At 53.5% G+C, this 12,536-nt stretch overlaps 1 protein-coding gene and 1 long non-coding RNA gene across 9 annotated transcripts in view; one reads left to right on the top strand and one right to left on the bottom strand.

Annotated features, from left to right (window-relative positions):
- The window catches only part of LOC102022935, a 65,711-nt gene that overhangs the window by 31,592 nt on the left and 21,583 nt on the right, over window positions 1-12,536 (top strand). The window contains exons 3-4 of one of the 7 annotated variants that reach the window (XR_001233924.1): window positions 7,803-7,929; window positions 10,001-10,105. The exons of 5 other annotated variants lie outside the window; for them this stretch is intronic. This is a non-coding gene — a long non-coding RNA (uncharacterized LOC102022935). The remainder of the gene's footprint in view (window positions 1-7,802; window positions 7,930-10,000; window positions 10,106-12,536) is intronic. One more of the 7 variants, XR_001233922.1, reaches the window with a different exon arrangement.
- Window positions 3,934-10,776, bottom strand: Myl9 (myosin, light chain 9, regulatory). 2 transcript variants are annotated; one of them, XM_013514006.1, is made up of 5 exons: window positions 10,668-10,763; window positions 10,425-10,527; window positions 7,405-7,614; window positions 5,444-5,605; window positions 3,934-4,648 (listed from the first exon to the last, which is right to left on the bottom strand). In XM_013514006.1, the coding sequence occupies exons 3-5, from the start codon at window positions 7,586-7,588 to the stop codon at window positions 4,476-4,478; spliced, it is 519 nt and encodes a 172-aa protein (XP_013369460.1). In that variant the 5' UTR covers window positions 7,589-7,614; window positions 10,425-10,527; window positions 10,668-10,763; the 3' UTR covers window positions 3,934-4,475. The 2 variants fall into 2 exon arrangements, with proteins under 2 accessions (XP_013369460.1, XP_005384802.1); XM_005384745.1 differs by lacking the exon at window positions 10,425-10,527 and having other exon boundaries at window positions 10,668-10,776.

Raw genomic sequence — 12,536 nt, forward strand, 5'->3', positions numbered from 1 at the left:
CCAAAAATTAAGGAAGGAAAGGTTTATTAGGTCACAGTTTGTGGAGGTTTTAGTCCATACTTGGCTGGCTCCAAGGCAGACATGGCAGAGGATAAAAGGTCGTGAGTTCGATTCCCAGTAAAAAAAAAAAAAAAAAAAAAAAAAAAAAAAAAAAAAAAAAACCAGAGCAAAAGGGAGGAGGGGCAAGCAGCCTCTTTCTATCCCTTACATATGCAAACTGTTTGCCCCAGGGCGGGTATAGCACTCACACCCATGAATCAATCATAAACTCTAGAAACCTGCCCCATGACTGCATGAGGCTTTGGGAGGACATCCAGAACCAAACCATAACAAGGTACAAGGTTGAGCTGCTGTGTTCGTGAACATGGTACATAACTTTATTAGTGTCTTCATTTTGTCCTTCTGTTATTTTTGGTCCTAGAGATTGGACCAAGGGCCTTGTGCATGCTAAGCCCATCCTCTACCACTGGACTGTACCCCCAGCCTCAATAGTCTAGCTCTGTTTTAAAATTTTTATTTCTTTTTTGAGGCAATGTTACCATATAGCTCAAGCTGGCCTCCCATGACCTCCTACCTTGGTCTTCTAAATGCTGAGATTACAGGTGTGCACACTGCACCCAGTTTTTTAATGTTTTTATTTTACTACTGTCATGGAAAGAGTTTTTCTGGAAAACTTTCCTAGGTTTGTGTCATTTTCTTTGAGCACTTAAGAAACTCTGTCTTCTGGATTCTCTTGTTACCCTGGAGAGGTCAGCTTTTATTCAAATAGTTTCAGGGTGATCTATTTTCTATCTAGGCTGCATGTAAGGTTCATTCTTTGTCTTGGAGTTCTGAGGTATTACTGTGTCGAGTCTGGGTGTGGATTTCTTTTTTACCCTGCTCTGAGATACTTTTTGGGTGGAGTTTTGCTGTAGGCAGCCGATACGATTTAAATACTGTCCTTTTGCTGTTTCCTTTCCTGAGACCTTGCTTAGTTGTGTGTAATGCCTTCTTGTCCATCTTTCACATTATTTCAAGAGTTGTTGTTTCCTTTATTCTGTATCTGGTATTGCCAGTATATGGAAACTTTTGGAGTCAGTTGATTACTGTTTTGTTGCTTGATGGCTATTTTTGTTGTTTTTTTTGTTTGTTTTGTTTTGTTTTTTCCTGGTACTGGGATTGAACTGAGGACTTCTCACTGAGCTATATCGTCAATCTTTTTAATTTTCATTTTGAGACACGTTCTTGTTGAGTTGCTAAGTGCCCAGTCTGAGCTTGAACTTGGAGTCCTCTTGCCTCAGCTTTCCAGAGTACTGGGATCACAGGCCTGAGCCACTATACCTGGCTGATAGTATAATTTTGAGAAAGAATAAAGTGGGAGAGATTACTCTATCCAGTTTTGAAGTTTACTATGTAGCTGTGGTAAAGACAGCGTGTTAGTAGCAGAGAGGGAGACAGAGGGGCAGAATAGGCAATCAGAAGCAGAGTCACACATTCACAGATGTGTGCAGCTGCTCTTTCATGAAGGTACAAAGGAATTCAATACTAGGCTGGCTATGGTGGTTCACGCCTGTACTGTAACCCCAGCACTTGGGATGCTGAGACAGGATCGCCAGAAGTTCAAGGCCAGCCTGGGCTACATAGTGAGTTCAAGGCCAGCCTGAATAACATAGTGAGACCCTATGAAAGAACTACCAGAAAAAAAAAAAAAAAAAAGAATTCAATGCTGCTAGTGCAGCTAGACAGCAATAGACAAGACAGCCTTGTTCTAAACCCTACACGTTGTAGAAATTAATTCCAAATGAACTGTGGGCTCAAGTGGAAAACACATAATCATCAAACATTTAGGAAAAAACCAGGAGAAAATCTTGGGAACTTGGGAATAAAAGTTTTGGAACTTGACCCAAAATCATGGTCCACAAAAGGAAAAGTTGATAAATTACTTCATTAAAATGAAGAGCTTCCAGCCAGGTGTGTTGGTGCACACCTGTGATCCCTCACACTCTGGGGGGGCTGAGATAGGAGGATTGCCGCGTTACTGTGAGTTTGAGGCCAGCCTGGACTACACAGTCCCTGTTTAAAAAAAAAAATCAGAGAGCTGAGTTTAATAATTAAAACTATAAAACACTTAGGAGAAAAGTAAGAAATTTAAAAAATTTATATAGTGACATTGAACACCCTAAGAATGTCTGCTGCCAGGCGTGGTAGTGTATAGCTATAATTGCAGCACTCAGTAGACTGAGGCAGAAAGACTGCTGCAAGTTAGAGGCCAGCCTGAGCTACATAGCAAGACCTTGTCTCAGGAAAGAAAAGTTGCTAAGTCCTTAAGGTGTGCATAAGTGTTCGCATTTCTTCTACAAGTCCCTTCCCATTTTTTCCTGCTGAATTGTCTTTTTCTTATTGAATTGTTGAAGCTTTGTACATTAATGTCATTTAACAGGTTTTTTTCTGTTCACATTTGCCTTTAACTTTGCTTATGGTTTCTTGAGCCCTACAGGATGTATTTAGACTTAATGCATTTAAATCTGTCATTCTTTTCCTTTGTTGCTTCTGGGGTTTGTACCAGACTTGGAAAGTTCTGGGGATGTCTTGCTGTTACCTCTAAATGTTGCCTGAGATGAGCTCATTAGCTTCTTTTAAATGGTTTTTTCTTCTGAAAAGCTGCTAAGATGTTCATACATTGGCTCATGGCACGAGAAGTTGCCTCTTTCCCCAGCTCCTGAGCATGGACGTGCTCCTGTCTTAGTCCTAGTACCCAGGAATCCTCCTCGCTTTCTGGCAGGACCCTCTGCAGTTGGACTGCCTGCTGTAGCCGGCTACTTCCCTCCTCCTTTGCTCCAGGAATAAGCCCAGGTTGGCTGAGACCTGGGAATGGACTGCTTCTGTCCCCTCCCCACCTGACTGTGAGCCCTTTGTCATGGGTGGAGGGCGGATGGGTGGAGGACTCCCAGGAAGGTTTGTCTCTAACACATCTGCCTTCTTCCTGGAAGGCCTGGGGTGCCACACAGTTCTGCCAAGAGGACCCTGAGGCTGGTGCTGTGGTCACTCAGTACACCCCTCACCCTAGTGATGCAGGAGGCAGGCTGAGGCCGCCGGGTCCTGCAGGCAGGGATGTGGTCGGGACTAAGTCTGGGCCTAGACTGAGTGTTTGGGCATGTTTTTGACCCTGACATGGGCTGGCCTGGGGACCAGGGACTTGTGGGGCTCAATATGGATGGAGAAGAGTTGCACATGGCCCAACCAGGGCCTGGAATCCTCTTGCTGCTCAACACTCCCCAGGCGTGGTCTTGGGCTGTGGCTTCTTGCTCGAAGTGACACCCACAGAAGTCAGCAGGACCAAGCTGGGTCCAGCAGCTGCTCCGATTTTGCCGGGGTCAGCTGGGACATTTATAGCCCCTCTCTGCCAGACCCTCCATGGAAGCTCCGGCAGTCCTGCCTCTTCTCTTTTGTCTAGCTACTACTGCTGCCCTCTCATGCTGCAGTCGGGGTTGTCCATGTCCCTACCCTTCAGACATGGCAGAGATGCCAGCCCTGTCCGCCGTGCACATGGATGGGTGTGAAAGGCTGTGGCCTGCTTTGCACCCACCCTTCCCACTGTGGCTGCCCAGAACTGATGGGTGAGGGAGACCGCAAGAGCTGGTGACCAGTCACTCTGGCCTCGACCCTGAGCTGGTGCGATGCCCATCTCATCACTGCTCCAAAGCCTCCCTTGCTCTGGGGAACACCTGGCTTTCCCAGAGCACTGAAGTGACCTGGAGATCTGACCTTGACCCCTACTGCCCCTAGCCCTCCCCCCAGCAGAGCCTAGAGCCCCCTGCACTTCAGGGCCCATATAGAATGGGGATGCTCTGGGCCACGCAGCGGGTGATCAGGGCAGCCACTGGGGCTGGGATGTGGGTATTTGGGGTCTAGGGTCCCTGATTTCATCCCAGTCACAGACACACAGACCCAAGGCAGTGTTCAGTCTTCTATTGGAGACTCCACCTCCCTGGGGGCAAATGTCCCTCTTGGTACAGCCTCCTGAGCTCACTCCAGAGTGTGGTGTGGGGTGCTGTGCTCTGGGAGCTCACAGGGCATGAGGCGGGGTCTACTGCCCTGGCTCTGAGCAGGGCGGTGGTGAGCGCATGTGTGTGGGGGGATGCGCGTGGAGTGGTTGCGATGCCAGGGCATGGGGCCTCTCCCTCCTGGGGCCGGTGGTCATCCCAGGAGTGGGCAGGCCATGGCCAGTGCCCGGGCTCTCTCGCGGGACCTTCTCCTGTGCCTCCTGGTCCTGCCCTCTGGCTCCTTTCCCCAGACAGGGGTCCTTTGCTGCAGGGCTCGGGGACACCCTTGGGTCTCTGTGTCATGGTGGAACCTGTGCTTCCCATGGCCCATGTCCTCCCTTGGGAGCCCACGGGGGGGCGGGTGTGGCAGGGTCTTGTGGGCACAGAGCTGGTAGAGATGAGTGCGTGGGGAGCAGTGACGGGGTGGGGCCAGGCACTGGGATGGTCGGGGGCCTAGTCATCTTTGTCCTTGGCTCCATGTTTGAGGATGCGGGTGAACTCCACATAGTTGAAGTTGCCTTTCTTGTCAATGGGCGCCTCCCGGTACATCTCGTCCACTTCCTCGTCTGTGAAGCGGTCACCCATGGTGGTGAGCAGCTCCCGTAGGTGGTCCTCGTGGATAAAGCCTGGGGGTAGGATGGGGGACCTTGAGAGAAGGGACTCAGCTGGGACACATTGAGCACCCCCACTCCTCAATCCTGCCATCCCTTGGCGATCTCGTGGCGGGAGATGGGGCCAGGAAGCCACCTCCCTGGGCTCCAGTGAATTGGACTGAGGACATGGGTGGGAGAGCTCAGGAGGGGTCACCAGGGTCCCAGAGAGGAGTTCAGAGGGGCCCTGTTTGCAAGGTGTTTTTCTGAGAATGTGGGCTGTGAGTGCTGAGGAGCTGGGTCATCCTGCCTCAGGCTGGTTTGGGTGAGTTGATCTTCATTGTTCCTAGCTGTGTGACCTTGGGCAAGTACTTAACCTCTCTGGGCTTACTCATCTAGAAAATGGGGATAAAATCAGGGCACAGACCTCGGTTACTGTTGCCCTTATTATTCTGCCCGTCCCTGGGAAAAACTCATAGTGAGAGAGAAGGATGATCTGAGTAATCAGGGTGGTTTCTGAACCTTGTTGGCAATAAAGGCATGAAGTGGTTTCATGTCCAGAAAGCTCTAAAGCAGAGGGAGCGTGTGTGGGGCCAGCAGGTGAGCAGAGGAAGTAGGGAGCCTTGGAGGAAGTGGGCCATTTTGCTCTAGCATTTTGGGGAGAGAACAGAAAGCTGCTGGGCTTTGATAGTTGGTAGCAGAATTAGGAGCTGGTGACGTGGGTTCTGGCCTCTGCACAAGGGCCCCCTTTGCGTGTCCCCAACTGGCCCGCCTGTGTGTGCCAGCGTGGTGCCCGCCCTTGCTCCTGCCCCTGCCCAGGGCCTTGCTGACCTGAGGCTTCCTCGTCGAAGCAGGCGAAGGCGTTCCGGATCACATCCTCGGGGTCTGTGCCGTTGAGCTTCTCCCCAAACATGGTGAGGAACATGGTGAAGTTGATGGGCCCCGGGGCCTCGCTCATCATGCCCTCCAGGTACTCATCCGTGGGGTTTTTCCCTGTGGTAGCACAGGGGCGCTGGTGCCTGCTGTCCCTGACCTGGGCCATCCTGACACCCTGGACCTCCTGATGACGAGCTCTGGGAACCCTGAAGTGTGCCAGGCAGTGGCTCCCGCTCTCCCAGCCCTGTCCTGGCTGCTTTGGGCACAAGCAGGGGCTGGGTGCTGTGACTGCTGACCATGTCTGCTGCCCCAGGTGTCCTGCTGCAGTGCACTGTCACCACCCCGTGAAGGAAGCAGTCTTACCCTACTTTGCAGCTCTGCAGCCGACGCACAGAAAGGAGAGATAGCTTTCAAGGTCACATAGCAGTTAAGCAGCAGAGCTGACACCCGAACCCAGGCAGCCCGACTCCAGATTCCAGATGCAGTTTCCAGAGTGGTGAAATCAGTGAGCTTTGGTGGCACACAAGCCTAGATTTGGGTCCCAGCTCTATGCCTCCGTTTCCTGTGTCTCAGGAGAGTTGTGAAGACGCAAGACTGTGCGAAATGCTCCTAACAACCACTGGCACCGCTCTTGGACCCTGGAATCAACTGCTGCCTCCTGTCCTAGCTGTGCCATTTAGGAGACCTTGGATTACTTAACCTCTGAGCCTCAGTTTCCTTATCTGTAAAGTGGGGATGGTAATCACATCCACTCCACCCAAGAGGATTGCTTTCAGAATTAAGATAATACCTACAGAGCTTATTAATTATTTGCTATTATTGGTTTTTCTTTAACCTGGGGATGGTGTTTTTTTTTGGTTTTTGAACTCACTATATAGCCCAGGCTGGCCTTGAACTTGCAGCAGTCCTCTTGCCTCAGCCTCTAGAATACTGGGATTCTAGGTGTGCACCACTATGCGTGGCGAGGATGGTGTTCTTAACTGGAAAGCTGTGACCTCTGGGCCCAGTGACCTGGGCTACACGGTCACATCTTTCTGGGTACACATCTTGGCTGTTACCAGGTCTCGGGTGTGGCGCTGCCTTGCAAATGGGTAGGAGCCTTCGTGTCACTGTGTCCCCATGGTATGGGCAAGGAAGCTGAGGCCCAGAAGAGCTAGGACATTAGGATGGGGTAGAGAGCAGTTAGGATGAGCCCCTCCCCTGGCCTCAGTCTCACCTCCTATGAACCTGGAGGGGGCCCCAAAGGAAAACCCTGCTGGGTAACCACTTCGAGCTGGGCAGCCTCCTGGGAGAGGGAGGCCATGGGTAAGCCTGGCCTGAAGCCAGGAGAGGGTCAGCACCCCGTGTGGGCATCATCATCCCTCCTGCTCAGGGTTACGTGCTCTGCTGCCAGGTGCCTGTGGACACCCACTGCCCAGGGAGCAAGAGGTGGGGGCAGAGCAGGAGCTGACCTCAGACTGTCTGGCCTAATGCTGGTCGAATGGCAGCCCCTCTGATGCCGGCTTTTTCTCCCCACCAGCGTCTGGTCCATATGTTCTCCGCCAGATGAAGGCTATGCCAGGAACTGGGGCTGAGGTGGCTGTAGCCAGCACATGGGGAGGGATGTCTGGAGGCCTTACCTCTGGGCCTCAGTTTGTCCATTTGAACAGCAAGCTGGACTTGATTCCTGAGCCCTTTCAGTTCTAAGAACCCAACTCTGGGGACATCCCTGGGGTCAAAGAGGAGGTGCTCTGGCCTGCCTCCCAGGTCTCTCAGTTTCACTACCTCTGCAGTGCGACTCCTGCAGTTGAAATTTTCATTTAGCTGCTGACCCCTTTCTCTAAGTGAAAGGTCATTGGCAGTTACTCACGCCCTAGGGTGTGAACTGCTGGTCTCACTGCCCAGGAAGTGTTCTGCCAGTGATGAGCCCTACTCACCCAGGGAGGCCAGCATGTCGTGCAGGTCCTCTTTGTCAATGAAGCCATCGCGGTTCTGGTCGATCATGTTGAAGGCCTCCTTGAACTCCTGGATCTGGGACTGGTCAAACATCGCGAAGACATTGGATGTAGCCCGCTGTGGCCGCTTCTTGGTGGTCTTGGCCTTGGCTCGCTTGCTGGACATCTTGGCTTCAGGCGGGTGGGGCTGCCCTGTAGGAAGGGGCCACGGGGCATGATTCTGAGCCAGGAATCTTCCTGACTCCCCCAGATGGCTTTCACTTCAGGCCTGGCATTCAGGGCTTCCCACAGGCATGGGCCTCCTGCCACCCCCTTTTTCCCCGGAGCAGACAGGCAGGCCTGGGCTCAGTGATCTTCAACAGTTCCTCTCCCTCTCCCAGCCCGGGTGTCCTCATATGGGAATGGGGACATGAGGCGTGCCCCGCAGCAGTGATTGACACTGAGTTTCTGAAGAGCCCTGGAATGGTGCCAGGCATGGAATAAGCTGTTTTTGCTGTGACTGTTTGGGTAAGACACTTAGGATTGGGCTTGGTCCAGCCGTGACCGTGCTGTATTGCTTTATCTCTGTTAATCCCTAATAGCATTTACACTGCCCATCTCGCTCCCCAAGGGACAAGGTGGGGTGATAGGGAGGAGGCAGCCAGGGCTCTGCCTGGGCTGCCTTCCAGCCTCCCTGGGCTCCAGAGGAGGGAGCATCAGCACCCCGCATTCCTGACATTCCTCCTCCTCCCCTGCCCCTCCATCGTTCTGCTGCTCTACACCCTACACCCTGCCCGTTCCCCAGCCTGGTTAGCTGGGAGTGAGGCTGCCAGGTAGACGTCCTTGTCACGTCTGTGCGAGACCCAGCCTCTTTCTGGGCCGCCTCCTGCAAGTACTTCCTTCTCCAGCCCAGGCCTTGCTGTTCTCCCAGCTTTGCTTTCCCTCCCTGACTGACCCTGCCTGCAGCCCACAGTGGGCTCAGCAGGCCACTGTCAGAAGAACTATATGAGGTCAGCTGCCTCTGCTGTAGAGATGGGGAAACCGAGGCCAGACGAGGGACTCTTTCCCTGTACCTTTGCATAGCTTGTGAAGCCTACGTACCTGAAGACCCTGTGCCTGCTTTCTCTTGGCTGGCCAGGGCCCCAGGATGATGGCCCCTTCTTTCCTCTGCTCGAGCCCTTTGGTCAGGGTTTCCAGGAAACCCCTGTCCATGCCACCAGCTTTTCACCCCACTTTCACTGTGTGGATGTGAGCGTTCCCCACGCTGTTTCCAGGTCTCCATCTCGTAACTCCGTTCAGTTATTCATGGACCTGATTATTATTATTATTTTTTGAGACAGGTTTTGCTATGCAGGTCAGGCTGACTTTGAACTCACTCTGTAGCCCAGGCTGACCTCAAACGTGCAGCAATCCTCCTGCCTCAGCCTACCAAGTGCTGGATTTTTTTTTTTTTTTTAAATGGGGGTCTTACTGTGTTGCCCAGGGTTATCTCAAATTCATACAGGCTCAGGGGATCCTTGTACCTCAGCCTTGCAGGAAGCTGGGACTACTGTGTGTGCCACGTGTCTGGCTGGACCTTGGTCTTTTAAATCTTAAACCCTGGCAGGTTGTGGTGGTGCATACCAGTAATCCCAGTACTCTGGAGGCTGAGACAGGAGGATTGCTTTGAGTTTGAAGCCAGCCTGGTCAACTTACTAAATTCAAGGCCAGCCTGAACTACAAAGCACTACTGTGTCTCAAAAAACAAAACCAGATCTTACACCCTGAACTGGCATTTGGCAAGCTCCAGCAAGTCCCCAGGGCACAGCTATCCATACAGTTTTGGAGACTTGGGATGCCTAGGGCCCACTCAATCCACATGCCACCCACCAGGACTTGCAAGGTCACAGGTGTGTGGACAGAAGCCCTTCTCACCGAATCAGGGTGGCAGTGAGCAAGGCTAAGGACAGGGCGTGCCATGTCCCCAGAAGCTGGCTTGGAGGTGCCTGATCCTTCCCGAGCTCAGTGTTCTCTGGGAGCTTGGACTCATTCATGGCACCACAGAAGGCCACCCACAGAGAAGTCCATTGTGGCCCCCCACCCCAGGCTAGAAGGTCCTCACCATCGCCAGCCCCTCTGGTCTCACAGTCCTAGGGCACGCAGGGCCTGGCCCACCAGTGCAGTGACCTCGGCCCTCAAGGCCTCCTGCCCCACCCTCTGCCACGGAACCAGAGTGTGCGCGAGCACTGCATCCGAGGCGTGCACGGGGCTGCCCTGTCCACAGCAACGGTCTTGGGAAGCAGGGGAATGGCGGTCTCACTGCTGCCCAAGAGGGGTTAGAGCCAGCTGGAAGCCAGGCCCTGCGGGGCTGCTTGGGTCAGTAGGTGGCAAACCCGGCCCTTGGTGCTATGGAGGCCAGAACAAGGGAAATGCCCATACTAAGAGGCTGTTGGTGCACCTGTGGCAGCTGAGGGACCAAGGACTCAGTGTGGCCAGGGCAGTTCCTAGGATCAGCCCCTCAGCCCTGCAGCCATCAACGGCCCCTTCCAGGCCTAGAAAGCAGGAGTGAGAGTGCTGGTATTTGGCCTGGCCCTTGACTTGATGTTGCATCTTCCCACAGGTGTCTGAAATCCCACCCTAACAGCAGAGACCCAGGCGGAAGGCAGACCTCATTACCATGCCCATGGCTGGGCAGTGCCAGGTGCCCTGCTCCTAACCACAGCAGGTCAGAGGCTGGACATCCAACTTCAGAGAGCAGTGGGAGGGCTGGCTGGAGTGAGGACCCAGATCTCCCTGGAGTCCTTGTCACCCCCTAGAAGTGAGTCGGCCAAGGGCTGTGGCAGGAACCAGCCTCCCCAAACACAAGAGCTGGGGCCGTGGTCCAGGCAGGGGAAGCCTCTGCCCATGGCACACAGCACTTGTCCATGGGGGGGCGTCCTCTGGTCACCATCCCTCTCCCCTGGCCAGGGGCTTGGAGCTGAGGGAGGAGGCGTCTGCTCTGAAGGGGCATGGAGCCTGGCAGGGTTGGGTCAGGCAGTACAGACCGGATCGCAGCTCTCTCCTTGGCAGCCTGGTGCTTGGACAGCTCCGGAGCTCTGGGCTTGGCGTGAGTGGTTCCTTAGCCAAGGGACGATGAGCCACTGTTGCCTAGGGCCCGAAAAGGTCTCACTTCCTGGTCAGACCCGCGTGAACTCACAGCGGTGCCCCTGCCCCTCCGGCGGACTATGGCGGCCGGCTCAGCCAGCCAGACCACCTAACTGTGGACACACCTGGGCGCGGGCTCTCACCTGGTGCGGAGAAGGTGCTTTCGGCGCGGTGCTCGGAGCTCGGCACTGGAGCGTTTGCTGGGGCTCGGGGCCGGCTCGGACGGGCGGGCGGGTCGGGGGCGGGGCGAGCGGGCCGCCGGGCCTTAGAAGGCAGAAGAATGCGAGCGGGGTGGGCCGGGGCGGGTGCTCGCCCGGCCTTATTTGGCCCTGATTTGCAGGCTGAAGCCGGAGCGCTCTTGGGTGAGGCCCCTTCTTGGCTGCTTACTCTTGGCTCCTGGAGGCCCAGTTCATAGACCCCAGCCCGCTTGTGCCCAAGGGCCGGGCTGCCCGCTACCCCGTGGGAGGCAGGAGTCCTCCAGCCCGGTATGGCCTTTTCCTGGCCGAGGGAAGGGGCGTGTCGCAGGCACCAGCCATCCTCACGCCAGGAGCCAACACCCAGTTACAGTACTTGTCCTGGGTCGAGGCCACCTGCTGCCTGCCCAGAGCTGGGCACTGGGGTCGGTGGACACCCTCGCCAGCCGCCCCGAGGCGCTGGTGTTTGTGGAGAGCTCTGTGATGACCGCTGACCGTGGCGGGGGGGCTCTGAGTGGGAGGCTCGGCCCCTTGTCCGGTGGCCAGGCGACTTCCCTCCAAGTGACATCCGAGCGGGAAGCCCTGTGTGAAGCTGCAGCTGGGAGTCCAGGAGCTGTGGAGGAGGCAAGGCCTGGGAGTAGGGCTCCCTCCGCTGGCTCCTGGACTGCTGAGCCGAGGGGCGAGGGGCTTGGCGGAGGGTCACACGGGTGTCCCTAGAGGGACGGGGCGCCTGAAGACGGAGGCGCAGCTGGTTCAGGCTGGGGGGGGGGGGCTCTGAGAACTTTTCAGTAGTGGGATTTGCGGATGGATCGGAACCCACGTGACACAGCAGACCAAGGCTGACCCCAAGGTTTTTTAGTCTGCGCATCCAGAAGGATAGAGCTGTAGTTTTCTAAAATGGGAGTGCGGCGGAAACAGGGTTTGGGAGAGATCAGAAGTTTTGTTTTGGACATACTAGTATTTAAAAAATACTTATTTTAAAATAATTTCAGGACCAGGGATATGGCTCAGTGGCACAAGCGCCTGCCTAGCGAGCGCAAGGTCCTGAGTTCTATTCCTGGTACCAAACCCCCCCCCCAAAATAAAATAAAATAATTTCAGACTTAAAAAAGTTACAAGAATTATACCAAGAACTGCTGTGTACCTTCAGCTAGATTCTCCAGTGGACGTTTAGCTTTATTATATTCTTTTTACTCCATATATTACATGGGTATATTTATCTCCATCTTCAACTGTTTAAGAATAAACTGTAACCCGGCATGGTGGTGCACACCTGTAATCCCAGCACTCCTAGGGAGGCTGAGGCAAGGCGATTTCTTTGCATTTGAGGATAGCTTGGGCTACATAGTGAGTTTAAGGTTGGTCTGACCTACCTGGCGAGACACTGTTTCACAGAAAAAAACCAAGCAAACAAAATCCCAAAACAGCTTTTGTAAATAAGGAGAGGAAGAGGGGTTGAAGGGAGGGGGGAAATGGGGAAAAAAAGAAGCAAGATATATCATGTACAGGTACAAATTCCCTATGATGAATGTTAAAATTAAAAAAACTGCAAAAAGAGGTAAACTGTGTACATCGTGCTCTTTTATTCCTACATATTTCAGTATCTCCTAAAAATTCTCTTACATACAGCTGTCAAAATCAGGAAAATGTTAACATTAATTTAATTACTTAATTTACAATTCATATTCCAGTTGTGTGAACTATCCCGATAATGTCTGTTCGTTTGTTTTTTTTTTTTTTTGGTTTTTCTCCGGTACCGGGAATCGAACTCACGACCTTGCACTTGCCAGGCAGGCGCTTTGCCGCTGAGCTAAATCC

This window comes from Chinchilla lanigera, unplaced genomic scaffold (assembly GCF_000276665.1).
Source record: "Chinchilla lanigera isolate Chin_1 unplaced genomic scaffold, ChiLan1.0 scaffold00021, whole genome shotgun sequence".
NCBI lineage: Eukaryota > Metazoa > Chordata > Mammalia > Rodentia > Chinchillidae > Chinchilla > Chinchilla lanigera.

What these genes read in the sequence shown, in the direction of transcription:
- Myl9 (XM_005384745.1), bottom strand. Translation starts at nt 7,588, where the DNA reads ATGTCCAGCAAGCGAGCCAAGGCCAAGACCACCAAGAAGCGGCCACAG. An exon ending in CGACATGCTGGCCTCCCTGG is followed by an intron (nt 5,606 to 7,404) that starts GTGAGTAGGGCT and finishes GTGCTACCACAG; the next exon opens with GGAAAAACCCCACGGATGAG. An exon ending in CTTCGACGAGGAAGCCTCAG is followed by an intron (nt 4,649 to 5,443) that starts GTCAGCAAGGCC and finishes TCCTACCCCCAG; the next exon opens with GCTTTATCCACGAGGACCAC.